The sequence below is a fragment of the Oryctolagus cuniculus genome, chromosome 19, assembly GCF_051225735.1.
Source record: "Oryctolagus cuniculus isolate XC-2025 breed Fujian yellow rabbit chromosome 19, ASM5122573v1, whole genome shotgun sequence".
Taxonomy (NCBI): Eukaryota; Metazoa; Chordata; class Mammalia; order Lagomorpha; family Leporidae; genus Oryctolagus; species Oryctolagus cuniculus.
The window spans coordinates 64,736,117-64,751,127 of NC_142885.1; the positions used below are offsets into that span (position 1 = coordinate 64,736,117).

At 49.9% G+C, this 15,011-nt stretch overlaps 1 protein-coding gene across 13 annotated transcripts in view; it reads left to right on the forward strand.

Annotated features, from left to right (window-relative positions):
• Window positions 1–15,011, forward strand: part of USP7 (ubiquitin specific peptidase 7) — a 77,332-nt gene that overhangs the window by 21,581 nt on the left and 40,740 nt on the right. For 2 of the 13 annotated variants that reach the window (XM_070064691.2, XM_089321231.1), the window contains exon 1: window positions 342–785. The exons of 3 other annotated variants lie outside the window; for them this stretch is intronic. Coding sequence is in view for 2 of the 10 variants with exons in the window: in XM_089321223.1 (XP_089177349.1) it covers window positions 668–785 (118 nt within the window). In the remaining 8 variants the exon portion in view is untranslated. Of the gene's footprint in view, window positions 1–35; window positions 187–340; window positions 786–1,394; window positions 1,544–1,615; window positions 1,639–1,862; window positions 1,950–15,011 lie in introns of those variants that run through there. 8 more of the 13 variants (XM_089321227.1, XM_089321223.1, XM_089321228.1 and 5 more) reach the window with 8 other exon arrangements.

Below are 15,011 nucleotides of genomic sequence, written 5' to 3' on the forward strand. Positions count from 1 at the left end.
ACCTGGCTGTGTGTGGTGCGGCCAACACCGGTCAGGTGTGTGGCTTGAAACTGCACGTGAAAGCGGCGCCACGTTCGGCTCCCAGCGTCGGAACCCAACCTGATGGAAGGAAGCTCTGTTTTCAGCCCGCGGGGCAGCGGTCCTCCAGGGTGCTGTCCTTTGAGATGGACGGTCTCGGTTACAAAGGTTTGATGCAAAGGCGCTTTTTATTTCCCGTGGCCCAAAGCACTTGGGGCAAAGTCAAAATAGCCTTAATTTTTAAAAAAGTAGTTTGCTGACTTAGGTGAAGTGGTGAGACTGGCGAGCGTCAGGCAAGGGGACACCTGAGTGGGGTGCTGAGCATGCTCCGAGATCCTGGGTTGCGTGAGAGGTAGAGAGAAAAGCGTTTGTCCTGTGCGGGGCATGGCTGACCACGACCCGCACTCTCCTGTGCCGAACTTCCGGCCTGGGATTGGATGGCCACGGAGAGAATGGCCTGGGTGTCCCGAGCCCCAGAGCGACAGATGCTTGCGAAGCACTTGCACCCACAGCGGTTATCAATGAGGGGGCCAGCGCCCAGGCTATCCATTTCACTTGGCCCCGGTAAGGCGGGCAGGTCACCCGGCGCCTGGCGTGTGCAGCCGAAGTCTGCCTTTGCCGAGAGCGTTTCCTGCTTGCCTTCTATGCCATGTTTTGCCGCGGCAGACCTACAACATTACAAACAGGATCGCTTCTGTCCAGTACTCGAGCGTCTCCGGTTCCCATGGAGGCTGTCCTGACCGCTGTGCAGGTGTTGGTGGAGCCAGGTGAGGATTCACAGGCACAGCCGTGGCTGCTGAGCCGGTTTGTGACACAGAATTGTATCTTTGGGGAGATGTCAGTGTCTACAAGTTTCAAGGACTTTGCCGAAAGCCTAGAGTGTTGAAGAGCAGTGAAAGCAACTTCCCCAGAGTCTGTGGGCACCCTCGGGACTTGATTGTCCTCCTGAAGTTTGGTTTTCTATCAGTGACTGCCATGGAAGGCAACCCCATGCAGCTTGCCCAGAGTCGCAGGTTGGAATGGCACAGGCTTTAGTTGTGAACGAACGCTGACTCCTTAAACTTTAGGAACCAGTTTTTTTCTCAGTCCCCCCCTTCATTATCCCAAAGGTGCCTTGTCTTGAAGGGCGTAAGCTGGCTGTGGATGAGTAGTGAGTAGTGCCCTGTGTGCACCCACGGCTGCCTATGTCTTAATCTCTTGCAGCCTTCCCACTTCTGAAATGTTGTAGGCTCACATATTAGGGTCAGAGAGAGCAACAGCAGACCTCTATTAAAAAGCCAAAAGGGTGGAATTTCGTGAATATCTACTTTCTTAGCCTGCAGGTTGCCAGGCTGGGAATGGGCTGCACCTGTTCAGTGTCTTTGCATTGACTCCTGCAGAAGTAGCAGCTGGAAACTGTCGGGGTTTGACCAGAAGAGGAGGGAAGGCTTTGTGAGTGAGGAGCATCTACCCGCCCCAGCTGGGCAGGGTGGTTTCGAGCAGGCTGGAAGACTGGTTGGGTTGGTTGCTTTTCTCCTATCAATAGGTCTGTGTTAGTTGACTATCCTTGCCTCACTGTGTTGGGCTTACATTTGGTTTTGACTGAACTCTGCTGTCTACTGGAGAATAGCAATTCTCTGGGTTAGTGTGTTTTTTTTTTAAGGTCCTGTTCTGAGTAGGGAGGAAAGTTAGGAAGTGAAGTGCAGAGAGGGAAAAGGTGGGGGCAGCCCTTTGACAGTGCATCGGTGTTGGGACCTCGCACCTCCTGTAGGGCCTGAGCAGCTACCTGTGCGTTGCCAGGTGGGAGGCAGAGGGGGTGGGGGTGGGGGTGGGGGATGAATTTGCTTATTCACTGTCTGCTGCCTTCATGGCCATGGAGGCCCAGGGGCTGACGGAGCGGAGCGCCTTGTGCTGGTCCTTGCCCTTTGAGTACATGTGGAGGTGGTAATCTGGTGTGTGTGCTCTGTTGAATCAACAGGAAGTTTTCCCAGGCCTTGCTTCAGCTGCATGGGCTGGCTGGCACAGGGAAATCCTGGTGTGTGTTCCTTGGCAGGGCTCGTCTGTGTGTGAGTGTGGTCTCTGAAACCCATGGGGTGGGTGGTTGACTTCTGTGCACCCCTAGGCCGCGGCTGGAAGTCACTGTAGCTTCACCTACTTCTGGTTTTGTTTGGGGGTGTCGAGGAGGTGGTTCCACGCTGGTGTGAGTAGGAGTTTTGACTTTCTGCTAGAGCATGTTGAGGGGAACCTGAGTGCTTTTGTGTGCACCCAGATAAACTGAACTTGGGCTATGTTAACCTGAAACATGAGATTCTCCTCACATAGCACCGTAGCAGGACGAAATCAAACAAGATGAGGATACTGATTATTTTTCCTAACATTGGCTTCAGTTGCTGAAAGAATTCTTTGCGAAACTACAAAGTGAATGTGAACTCGAGAACCCAGTACAGGAGGATTTAGGCCAGCCCCGGAGACATCTCACTCTGTCAGATTTCCATAGCTTTCAAAGTCATCCCCGCGGCCTGCCTCTTTCCTGGTTATTTTGGGTTGTGGAGTTCCTGATGAACTCTGCAATCAAATAAATGATTGATAGCAAAGATAGCAAGAACATGCACTTTTCCCTTCTTTTTACACTCAGTGTTTTGGAAAGGACCAAAGAGGTCGTGAAGTTGAAATTGTGCTAAGGCACGGCAGTGGCTGGGAGACAGCAGGTCTTAGCCAGGCCCGGGGTGGAGTCAGGAGTTTGCTGCCTTGGACATCAGGCACGTTGCTGAAGTTGGGTGGTTCATTTCCCACTCTAGTAGGAGGTCAGTTACACCTGCCGGTCAGCAGCAGGTATGAAGGGCCAGCCCTGAGCTTGGAGCGTAGATGTGGAGTGCTGCTGTGGGGCAGACACATCTCACTCAGGTGGGGCAAGTGGATTGCTAGGGGCACGCCAGAATGTCCTCAAGTAGCCGTGTCCTGTGTGTTAGGAGAGAGACATGACCAGCCTCAGCTGAAGCATTGCTGTTGGAGAAGTTCTGGGTTTGGTGTGCCTAAGGAGAAATCCCAAGTGAGAAATGAAATGGGTAGTGGGCATTGAGCCGGTGTGCTGCTGCTGGGTAGCCCCTCTCGTTGTTCTTGCTCTAGTCTTGGATTCTACAGTGATGGGTTTTCTGAAGTTGAGAATTGGGTTGAAGCAGGGAAATTGGGGCAGCAAACGTCCAGCCTGTGGAAGTCACCTCTCAGGATCCCCAACAGCCTGCTACTCTTCGGTTTTCCAGCCAACCCTGCCAACAGGTGCCTGTTGCTTGCTTGGTGCCCAGACTTTGCAGGAGACTGTTTGCTTAGTGGTCTCTGCTGCTTCCCGGCCTGAGCCCACAGCTGTCTTCACAGTAATCACACAGCCAGCATCTTCAGGGGGTCCCGGCCTGCCTGGTGCTGCCAGCTGTCAGCACACAAGCACTTGGTGGTGGTGGTCTCCCCTGGATACACAGGACGGATACCCCAGGGAAGCAGTTCAAAGCCGCATGCCAGGTGCGGCCTTTTGCCCTGCTCGCTGCGTGGCCGGTGGGTCACCATCTGTGGACCTGTCTTCCTCAGTGTTGGGCTGCTTGATCTGAAGATGACCTGCTTGTGTTCCTTTTTCGTTTGTGGGAGACGTTCACACCAGAAAACACTGTTTCAGTGCGTGCGGGCAGGGGCTGAGCTGTGGTGGCCAGCGAAGGCTGGCAGGGCGGCTGGTGAGAGGAGCTGAGGCCATAAACCAATATTGCTTTGATAGCTGCTCATTCAGTTTTATTGCTTTTAACGTAAGTTGCTTTAAGTAACATAATGGCATTTTTTGATCCTGTCGGAAGGAAAAGCTTGTTTTCCAGACAAGGACACTGATAGAACTCCATAAATTACTGATGGATTCTTTTGAGTATTTTAAAAAATGTATTCATGATATTGCTGGTGTTTTGTATGGGTAATAGGCAGCCTATGAATTTCTGCTTGATTTCCAAAGCAGATTTTACCCATGAGAACAAGGGTTGTAATAAGGTATTCATTGACATGTACTATGATTTTAACAGTGAAATGTCAGGTGCTTCAACTGTTGGTTCACAAGTAACTTGGACTTAAGAGAGTTGGAGGAAACAGGGTTTAAGTGTCATGTGCAGGTAAAAAATCAGGACATTTTTGTAGCACACGTGTTGGCTAATGAGAAGTCAGTCGTGTTGAAATTCTTGAAAAGAAACAGATCTGCTCCCGAAGGTTGGGGTCTGACGTTTCATTTGGGAGTTGGAAACGGTGATTAGAAGTTTCTTATGGGGGGAAATGGGCAGAAGCAAGAATGCTTATAGAACTCAGCGATGCAAGAAGGAAGCCAGGGAAGCCAGCAAGAACCCGGACTTGGAAGGCCAGGGGCCTGTAGGGCTCCCCTGGGAGTGGACGCTGCCTGACCCCAGTTCTGGGGGTTGCAGGGAGAGAGTGGTCATGGCAGTTGTGCTTGTGTGTGTGTGTGTGTGTGTGTGTGTCTGTCTCCATGAACCCTGGAGGGGTGGAGACTGGTCTTATGATGTCACCGCTGTTGGTTGTTGTAGAGGTGCCTAGGTTCCCTTTTAAGATACACAAATTATTTGATTGATAGGAGCTTTAACATGAAAGTTTGAAACCTGGTGGTGAGTGTGGTGCCCCAGCCTTAGGGGTGGTCTCATTCTTTCATGTTAGTGAAAATCGAAAAGCTAGCCAGAAGGAGGCTCCCGTGTCAAACTGGCACACTTGTGTGTGTGTGTGTGTGTGTGTGTGTGTGTGTTGGAGTATTCAGAAGCCCAGGGCCTTTGGTTTTTTATGCCAAGCCAGTGACAACCGTATTGGGATGGCAGTGTCCTGTGTAATGCACCAATCCCTAGAATATTGACTGGGAAGGACTGACTCTCGCAATTAAGTTGTTGAGCTGGCATCTGGTTTGGAAAGCACGTTGTGAGTTTGGTAGGGTGACCTGTTTGATCGCACCCCAGGGTGTAGCCACAGGTGTCTGGGTGGCAGTCTTCTCGTGGCTGCCCCCCTGCTGCCTCACTCTCCTTACTTTAAGAAGGGGGTGGCATTTCCAAGCGAGACCGTATGTTCTCTTTCTGAATGTGTGGGCTGAGCACACCCTGCTCCCCCACAGCCCCTTCCAAAATGCTATGGGCCGTTGGCCTTGGCTTGCATGTGGCTTTGGCGTATAAATCTTATTTCAAGACTCCTTATTGACCTCCCCAGTTGCTGTTTTAAAACAAGCCACATAGCACTGCTTCACATGGTCATGTGGTTACATGGTCCCACTCCTGCTAAATACTGTAGAGTAGGTAATCTTGAAGTGCTAGTTTATATCATCTTGAAGGACAAATTGTGCAGTCAGGCAAACTAGGAAGAGGTTAAGAACATTTCTGGGTCTGTATTGGTGGTTCATGGCCGTCTTAGAGGCCGAGATGAGATGAGTCTGGGTGCTTTTTTTTTAAGTTAGCCATCATATTTTTTTTTTAAAGATTTATTTGAAAGGCAGAGTTAGAGAGGCAGAGGCAGAGCACGTAGAGAGAGGTCTTCTATCTGCTAATTTACTCCCCCGAATGGCTGTAATTGCTGGAGCTGGGCTGATCTGAAGCCAGGAGCTTCTTCCATGTCTCCCGCACGGGTGCAGGGGCCCAAGGACTTGGGCTATCCTCTGCTGCTTTCGCAGGCCATAGCAGAGAGCCCAGTCAGAAGTGGAGCAGCTGGGACACGTTTCTAGTGCCGTGGCATATTGGACAGTGCCGGTGTAGGCCTCCGCATTCTCTGAAAGTTTGATTGGCCTGTGCTGGCCTAGCCTGTCTTGCTTAGAAGATGTTTCTGGTCCCATTAGGGTCCCTTTGAAAGTTTGAAAGATAGTGTGAATCAGTGATTCTCAGGGGAACTCTTTCACATTATTTGTAATGAAAGACTTGTATTTATTTCCATTCGATTGTGGGCAGTAGAAATGCAACGCAACAGATCAAAGGAATGAAGAAAACTAGACAAAACACAAGCCCCAGGTTATTATTAAATTCAACAAAGATAAAATTACGTTTCAACAGTGATACTTAGGACAAGCATGCCTGGGAAGACAGGAGTAGAAGAAACTGCATGGTCACAGGAAGTGAGTACAGGCAGGTGGTGCTTAGGAGAATCGGCATTGTAAGTTACACAGTAACTTGCCACACGGTGCCAAAGCTTGCACGTAGGCTTTAATAAGGGGCAGCTGCTGTTTGCGGCAGACGGCTGCTCCCTTAGCAGTGTGGCAGCTTACTGTGCAATGCTGATTCTCTGTATTCAGCACCTGCCTGTACTCACTTCCTGTGACCATGCAGTTTCTTCTACTCCTGTCTTCCCATGCATGCTTGTCCTAAGATTTTTTATTTATTTATTTGAAGGTCAGAGTTACACAGAGGTTCTTCCCATGCAGGTGCAGGGACCCAAGGACTTGGGCCATCTTCTACTGCTTTCCCAGGCCAATAGCAGAAAACTGGATTGGAAGTGGAGCAGCCGGGACTCAAACTGGCGCCCATATGGGATGCCAGCACTGTAGGTGGCAGCTTTTCCCACTATGCCACAGCGCCAGCCCCCCAAGTATCACTGTTAAAATGGAATTTTATCTTTGCTGAATTTAATAGTGAACTGTTTTTTTTTTTTTTTTTAGTAAAATTCTTTGTTGCCTCATCTATGTTAAAACAGCTCCAACAGCTTATCCTATAAACTTAGAGCTAAATCATCTTTCACAGACAGATCCAGGATTTTATTTACTTTAGAATTACAGTGAATAAGTCCCCAAGCCTGCAGATTTTACAGCTGGGACGTTCCACTGATCATGGCCTGGGAGCGAGCACACCTCAGGTAACAGACACCAGCAGTTTGCAAGCACTCAGCTGTCCCATGCTCTGCCCATGGGACCCGTGTTTAGGTGTCACGGGGAAGTCAGATTGGGAGTTTCTGAAGCTCACTCAGTTGGCCCCAGCTCGTGGAGGGCGCCTGTTGAGGCCTCCGCCCTGAGTAGCACTGCACAAGGCACCTGTTTGCACCCCTAGCCCCGTGTTTGTCTCATGTCCACGTGGATCACTGTTCATTCCTGACAGAGGTGGCAGCAACGCTGTCCCTGCTGTGGTACCCACAGAGCCCCGTGCAGGCTTCATTCACCTGACACCAGCCTCTGGCAAGTACAGTGCTGGCTGCTGGGTTATGCTCCCTGCCCCCAGACTAGGGCTTCCGTGCAGGGCTGTGGTGGAACAGTGGTGCCCAGGAAGCCAGGGCTGAAGGCCTTGGAAGAGGTGGGTCAGGTGAGGCTTCATGGAGGGGGTGAGACAGCAGAGTTTTGAGAAAGAGGTCATTGTTACTGGGGGTGTGCTCTGTGCACCTAGAGCTCTATGGATGATGGTGCATGGGATGGTGCCCCACTGTCCCCAGATGTTTGCATCCTAATTCTGTGGAAGCTGTGCCTGTGCCACATTGTGTGGCAGAGTGACTTTGCAGATGTTTCCAGATGGGGAGATGGCCCTGCAGTGTTGGGGCCAGTGATCACAGGAGCCCAGTAAGGGGGGTAGGAGAGGTGGTGTCAGGGCTGTGCTGGCTGGGGAGAGACAGGCTAGCCAAGGAATGTGAGTGGGTGGGTGGCTGCTAGAAGCTGGAAAAGGAGAGGGACAGGTGTCCCCAGGCCTCCGACAACAGTGCAGGCCTGCCTCCTGGGATTTCCATTTCAGATGTGTGTAGAGCCACAGGTGTCCTAGTGGTCACTTTGAGCAGCCAGAGGACACTGACAGATCCAGGGAGGTGGATCAGAAGCAGCAGGTGGGGTACCTGGTGACTTGGCTGGGAGAGCTTCGGAAAGCGAGGCCTGCTGAGTTTCCGGCACCAAGGCTTCTGTTACAGGTCATGTGATATGCACTGTGCTTGCCACTCCAGAATGAGTACATCACCATCTCATTTTATAGCAGAAAAAACAAGGCACTGAGCAAGTTAAATACCCAGGGTCACCCAGAGCAAGTGGCAGAGCTGCCAGCACACATCGCTGGTCATAAAAGTAGTCATTATTGCCTTCTTACTTAAGCCCCTCTGCTGTTGTCCGCCATGTTTCTTCTCCTCTTCTCCTTTCTTTCCCACCCTCCATTTCTCTTCTCTTCTCAAACTTGAGTGGCAGGGAACAGAAATCTTCCAAATGCCCGTAATAGCCCAGACTGGGCTGGGCTGAAATCAGGAGTCCAGAATCTGGGTCTCTGACGCGGGTGGCTGGGACCCAGCCACTTGAGCTCGTGCTGGTGACTTAGGTGCTCACCACCCACAGCGACCAACTGCACTTGGGCTTCCTAGTCTGAACGTTTTTGTGTGGCTCACCACAAGCTTTGAATAGAGAAAGTAACTCACTGCCAGAGTAGGCTGGGGCCACCCATGCACTTCAGCAGGTGGGATTTGGTGGCATAAAGACACAACGCAGAGTACTACATGTTGATAAATCCGTTGGAATCAGATCTGAGCTGGTCTGTGTGCGATGTGAAGGGCCTGGCCCCCGTCAGCTCAGGGCACAGTGTCGCCTGTTTGAGCACCCGTTCTCTGGATGTGCAGTTGGGCATTCGGGCATTTAAACTTGCAAAGGCCTCACCCCCACAAGCCTCCCCACGCTGTGCTGTCACACAGACTGGCTGAGCCGGCTCAAGCACAGGTAGAGCCTCTGCTCCGTGGGCTGTGTTGGTCTCCTCCCTGCGGCCCAAATCGCCCAGTTTCTTTCTCTAAGTCAGTGACTTTCACAAGGTACAGGAGGGAAAAGTGGGCCAAATGTACAGTCTCAGGATTCCTAACTGGGTGGAGTGGAAGAAACTAGGTGGCTTCAGAGGCGAGCCTTGCTTCATAAACTTGCAGCTAGCTGTGTGGCACTTACTCAGTGTGTGGCATTAATTTGGATATTTTTCTTTTGTACCTCCTTACAGTGAATTTCAAAGCCCTATATTTGTATACATCAGGTTTATTTAAGTATAGGTGATAATGTACTTAAAAGATTTGTCTTCAACTTTAGGAAGGATCGTTTGTAAAGTGACTATAGCTGTCAAAAATTACAAGCCTATAGCTTGTAATACGGAAACCCTTATTTGGTTGGACTGTAGTCTTTTTTTTTTTTTTTTTTTTTTTTTTTTTTTTTTGACAGGCAGAGTTAAGAGAGAAAGGTCCTCCTTTTTCCCAATTGGCCGCCATGGCCGGCACTGCACCGATCTGAAGCCAGGAGCCAGGTGCTTCTTCCCGGTCTCCCAAGCAGGTGCAGTGCCCAAGCACTTGGGCCATCCTCCACTGCACTCCTGGGCCACAGCTGAGAGCTGGACTGAAGAGTAGCAACCGGGACTGAACTGGCACCCCAACTGGGACTAGAACCCGGGGTGCTGGTGCCGCAGGTGGAGGATTAGCCAAATAAGCCGTGGTGCTGGCCTGGACTGGAGTCTTTATCATTCAGTTACTGATAGAAGAAAGCTTAAATTAAATATAGCTTTTTCATTGTGTTTTCTGAATCTCCCCTCTGCTCACACAGCGCTCAAGAGCGCTGATTCTGAGATGGTGGTCATACAGCAATTTCAGCTGTGCAGAGTTGACTGGCTGTTTGTTGGTCCCCATTTGTACATGAGGTTCTTCTGGGGGAAAATAAGGAGGGAACTTGGAGCATGGACAGGAGTGCAGTGTCCACAGAAGCTAGCAGTGACATGCAGTGATGAGTGGTTAACGGTGAGCACGTAGATCAGTGCCTGGAGGTGAGGTATGGGTGAGAGGTGACCCTTGAGGTGACTGAGGGTGGCCGTTCATAGCCAGCACAGCAACAGGAGGGGCTGGGTGGCCGTTTACAGCTGTTGTGGCCTCTTGCAGCACTGGTAGTGCCATAGGAAACGTGGCCCCTGCCCAGAGTGTTGGTGGTTTTCAGAATTATTCTAAAATGGGGCTTAATTGCCTTGGGGATGTGGAGAGAAGTGTTCCTACTCACATCTGAAAAGTTTTTTACTGGTGAGTATTCCATTTGGAAATCAGAGGCTGTTTGAAGATCTGGTTTCTATTTTGACAAAGTTAAAAGGCCTCTGTTCTCTTTTGGGTACGTTTTAGCACAGAGCACTGGGCCATGCAGCTTTGCTCCGGAGTGGAAAGTGGCCCTTCCCTTGCAGGTGGAGATACCAAGGCAGGGGAGGAAGTGCTTTCTGGCCATTTAGCCCCTCACTACATGTGGCTGATGACAGTGAAGCGAATCACGAACTGTTTAGTTTCTCAGTCTCAGTTACTCAGCCGCATTCCGTGTTCTGAGTAAGTACATGTGGCTATTGAAATTAAACAAGATTGAAAATAGCAGTTCCATCAGGGCGGCCACACGTAGCTGGTGGCCGCCCTCCTGGACCGCGCGGCGGTGCACTGTCTCCGTCGGAGGGGTTCTGTGGACCTGTGAGCAGGGGTCATGTTACCTCTGCTTCTGGAGCAGAGTCTGCCTTGGTCTGGATGTTTGGGGTTTACTGTAGAGAGCCTAGACCTGCCCAAACCTGTGCACACTTGCCGGTAATCTGCCGATCTGCCCTTGAGGCCAAGATGAAGGAGTGTTCAGGTGTCCTGCCTGCCGCATGCCACAGGTGAGCAAGCAAGGCTATAGACGTTGCCAGGCGAGATGCATGGGGTTACGGGATGCAGGATGTGGTGCAGAATGGCGCTTGCTGTGGACGCCAAGGGGTGGTTCGGAGCTGGGTGGGAAGCAGGGATTCCAGAGGCAAGGATTCCGGGTGGATACACTGAGCCCCTCCTCTGTTTCTGGGGTGTGTCCGTTATGTTGTATTCGTGGCTTTGAGATAGGAAAGTGTATGTTCTGTGCCCGGTTCATTTTCTGTGCCTTCACAGACGTTTCTGTCTACACAGTACCAAATAATCAGAGCCTTGCACTTCCATAATGTAGCTTCTGCCAAACTGGTACAGTGTTAAATGCCAGCTAACCTGAATTCTACATGCTTTGATAGCAGTGATAGAAGATTTAAATTTGCATTTTCCATTTATTATAGAATGTTGTAATCACCATTTTTTTAAAGATTTATTTATTCGAAAGTCAGAATTACACAGAGAGGGGCGGGGAGAGAGAGAGAGAGAGGTCTTCCATCTGCTGGTTCACTCCCCAATTGGCCGCAACAGCGGGAGCTGTGCTGATCTGAAGCCGGGAGCTTCTTCTGGGTCTCCCGTGTGGGTGCTGGGGCCCAAGAACTTGGGCCATCTTCTAGTGCTTTCCCAGGCCATAGCAGAGAGCTGGGTCAGAAGAGGAGCAGCCGGGACTCAAACTGGTGCCCATATAGGATGCCGGCGCTTCAGGCCAGGACGTTAACCTGCTCTGCCAAATGCTGGCTCCATCACCATGGTTTCATAGTTATGTCACCTACCACAGTTCAGCCATGGAATGCATCCAGTTTCATGGTTTTTAGTCTGTTCACAATTGTGTAGCTCTCAGTAAAACCAATTTTATAATGTTTCCATCACCACAAGAACAATCTCTGTTCTGTTAGCAGCCACTGCCCCTCTGCCCCTCTGCCCCCAGCCCTGGCACCACTGATCCATCAGTGACTCGACCCGTTCTGGACCTCTCCCACAGATGAACCTGTGCGGTGTTCTTGGCTTTGGCGCTGACTTTGCACGAGGGTCGCGAGATTGGTCCCTGCTGCATCGTGTGCTGCTGCTTCCCTCTGTTGACTGGCTTTGCAGAATAGTGTTCTGTTGTGTGGAACCTCACCACGGGTCATACTGGGTCAGAAAGATGTGCAGCTTCTCATGATTGGTCATCTGTAATAGGCTTTATTCCATGTTTCTATAAAGGACTTGACCTTGCTGGTAGTTAGGAATGTGTTGCATAGCTGTAACGCACCTGTTGGGTGCTGGGGGTTGAGGGCTTGGTATCAGTGTCTTGTCTGCATCAGCACCTCTGGGAGAGGGCGAGGGGTTGATAGAGGGATGCTGCCGTGTGCAGCAGTGGCAGCTGGTCTGGGTCTGCTACTGACGTCCATGAGGCTGCGCTCTGCGTGGGGAGATGGGTACCAGTGGGAGGGCTGAGCTGCACCCCATCCCCATCAGCCTGTCACCACTTGCAGGGGTCCAGTACTCGACTGGCGCTCTTCTTCCCAAAATTCAGGCCTAAGGGCGTGTGCCTACCCCTTGACCCACCCACCCCCAGTGACACAGTATCTCATCACCAGGTCCCTGCTGAGAGGGCCACGTGGTCTCAGCTGAGCGAGGACAGCACAGCGTGAGCTGGGTCTCTGGAACTCTGGGGTGTTGGGACCCCGTGCTAGCCCTGAAACTTGATGAGGATCCCAAGGGAGCTATTGGTTGGGGCTTTATATCAGTCAGAGTTTACCGTGTTAGAAATTTAAAACTAAGACCAATTATAAACATTTGTTCATTAAAAGAAACCCAATACGTAATAACACAAATAACATAGTTTTTATAGAAAATTATTTCCTGAAAAAAAATTTAGTGAAAACAATGTTGCTTCACGCTTCAGCACCTTTATTGTCTGACTTAACAGCAGGTGGCTGGGTTCTGCTTCTGCTTTCAGTTGGAGCATGATTTGAGTTAGAAACAGTCTTGTCAGTGGAAGATGGCCCAAGTCCTTGGGCCTCTGCACCCACATGGTAGACCTGGAAGAAGCTCCTGGCTCCTGGCTTCAGATTGGCGCAGCTCTGGCCGTTGCAGCCAACTGGGGTGTGAACCAGCCAATTAGGGAGTGAACCAGCAGATGGAAGACCTCTCTGTCTCTCCCTCTCTCTGTAACTCTTTCAAATAAATTAAAAAAAAAAAAAAAGTAACAGCATACAGTTAGAAGAGGAAGGGTTGTTCTTTTTTTTTTTAAATTTATTTGAAAGTATTAGAGACGGAGAGAGGTTTTTTTTTTTTTTAACTTTTATTTAATATAAATTTCCAAAGTACAGCTTATGGATTACAATGGCTTCCCTCCCCATAACGTCCCTCCCACCCGCAACCCTCCCCTCTCCCACTCCCTCTCCCCTTCCATTCACATCAAGATTCATTTTCGATTCTCTTTATCTACAGAAGATCAGTTTCGCATACATTAAGTAAAGATTTCAACAGTTTGCTCCCACACAGAAACATAAAGTGAAAAATAATAGATGATTTTTTAAATGATGATGAAATCAGATCAGACCTATTGTCATGCTTAATCCCAGTGAGAGTCAAGTTGGGAACTGATAATTTCTTTTTTTTTTTTTACAGAAGATCAGTTTAGTATACATTAAGTAAAGCTTTCAACAGTTTGCACCCCCATAGAAACACAAAGTGAAATATACTGTTTGAGTACTCGTTATAGCATTAAGTCTCAATGTATAGCATGCTAAGGACAGAGATCCTACATGAGGAGTAAGTGCACAGTGACTCCTGTTGTTGACTTTACAAATTGACACTCCTGTTTATGGCATCAGTAATCTCCCTATGCTCCAGTCATGAGTTTCCAAGGCTATGGAAGCCTTTTGAGTTCTCCGACTCTTATCTTTTTTAGACAAGGTCATAGTCAAAGTGGAGGTTCTCTCCTCCCTTCAGAGAAAGGTACCTCCTTCTTTGAAGACCTGTCCTTTCCACTGGGATCTAACTCACAGAGATCTTTCATTTAGGTGGTTTTTTTTTTTTTTTTTGGCCAGAGTGTCTTGGCTTTCCATGCCTGAAATAGGAGCAAGGTTTTCCATCCACTGGTTTACTCACCGATGGCTGCAGTTGCTGGAGCTGCACCAAGTCAAGAGCTTCTTCTTGGTCTCCCACTTGTGTGCAGCGGCCCAAGGATGGCCCAAATCCTTGGGCCATCTGCTGCTGCTTTCTCAGGCCATAGCAGAGAGCCGGTCGGAAGAGGAGTAACTGAGGCTTGAACCGGTGCCCATATGGGATGCCAGCACTGCAGGCTGCAGCTTTATCTGCTATGGCATGGCTCCGGCCCCAGGAAGGTGTTTTCTAACAGCCTTTCAGATAATTGCGGCTATTCCTCTTTGACGGTTACTTGAAATAGTGACACAGAAATCTTCTGTCTGCTGGTTTGTTCCCCAAATGACAACAACAGCTAGTTCTGGGTTCCAGAACAAAGCCTGGAACCAGAAACTCCATCCTGGTCTCACACGTGGGTGGCAGGAGCTTAAGAACATGGGCCATCATCTTCCTTTCTCTTGCTCTAACTCTGCCTTCAAATAAATAAATCAATCTTAAAAATAAAGAAACTTATTTGAAGATGCTTGTGTTTGGTAAAGTTTGGAAAATTTTAATTAACACAGCCTTCTGACCTTCCCCCAGACTCCAAATGGCCATGTTTTCACTTTTGTTATAGGACTAATACGCTAAAACATCCGGACGTCTCTGAACCAGAAAGGCAGGAAGGAAAGATTGCGTTTCTTAGAGGGAGTTACCATTGTGTGCCTGATGTCTCATAGGTACTCCAAGTCATTACATACAGCTTTCTTCATTATTTAAAATATTTATTTTCATTGTATTTGAAAGGCAGAGAAACAGAGGGTGCTGGTTGGCTTCCCAGTTGCCCACAACAGCTGGGACTGGGCCAGATTGAGGCCAGGAGCCTTTAACTCAATCTTTGTCTCCTGTGCAGGTGGCAGAGTCCCAGGTACTTGAGCTGTCACCCCCCTTTACCTCTGAGGGTGTGCGTGCATTAGCAGGAAGCTTCAATTGAGCAAAGCTGAGACTTGGAGCAAGGCACTCCTATAAGGGATGCCACATATCTTTTTTTGGACAGAGTTAGAAAAGTCTTCCGTTGGTTCACCCCTAAATGGCCACTACGGCTGGTGCCTTGCGCCGATCTGAAGCCAGGAGCCAGGTGCTTCTTCCTGGGCTCCCATGGGGTGCAGGGCCTAAGCACTTGGGCCATCCTCCACTGCCTTCCTGGGCCACAGCAGAGAACTGGCCTGGAAGAGAGGCAACCGGGACAGAACCAGCGCCCCAACCGGGACTAGAACTTGGAGTGCTGGTGCCGCAGGCAGAGGATTAGCCTAGTGAGCCGCAGCACCTGCCTG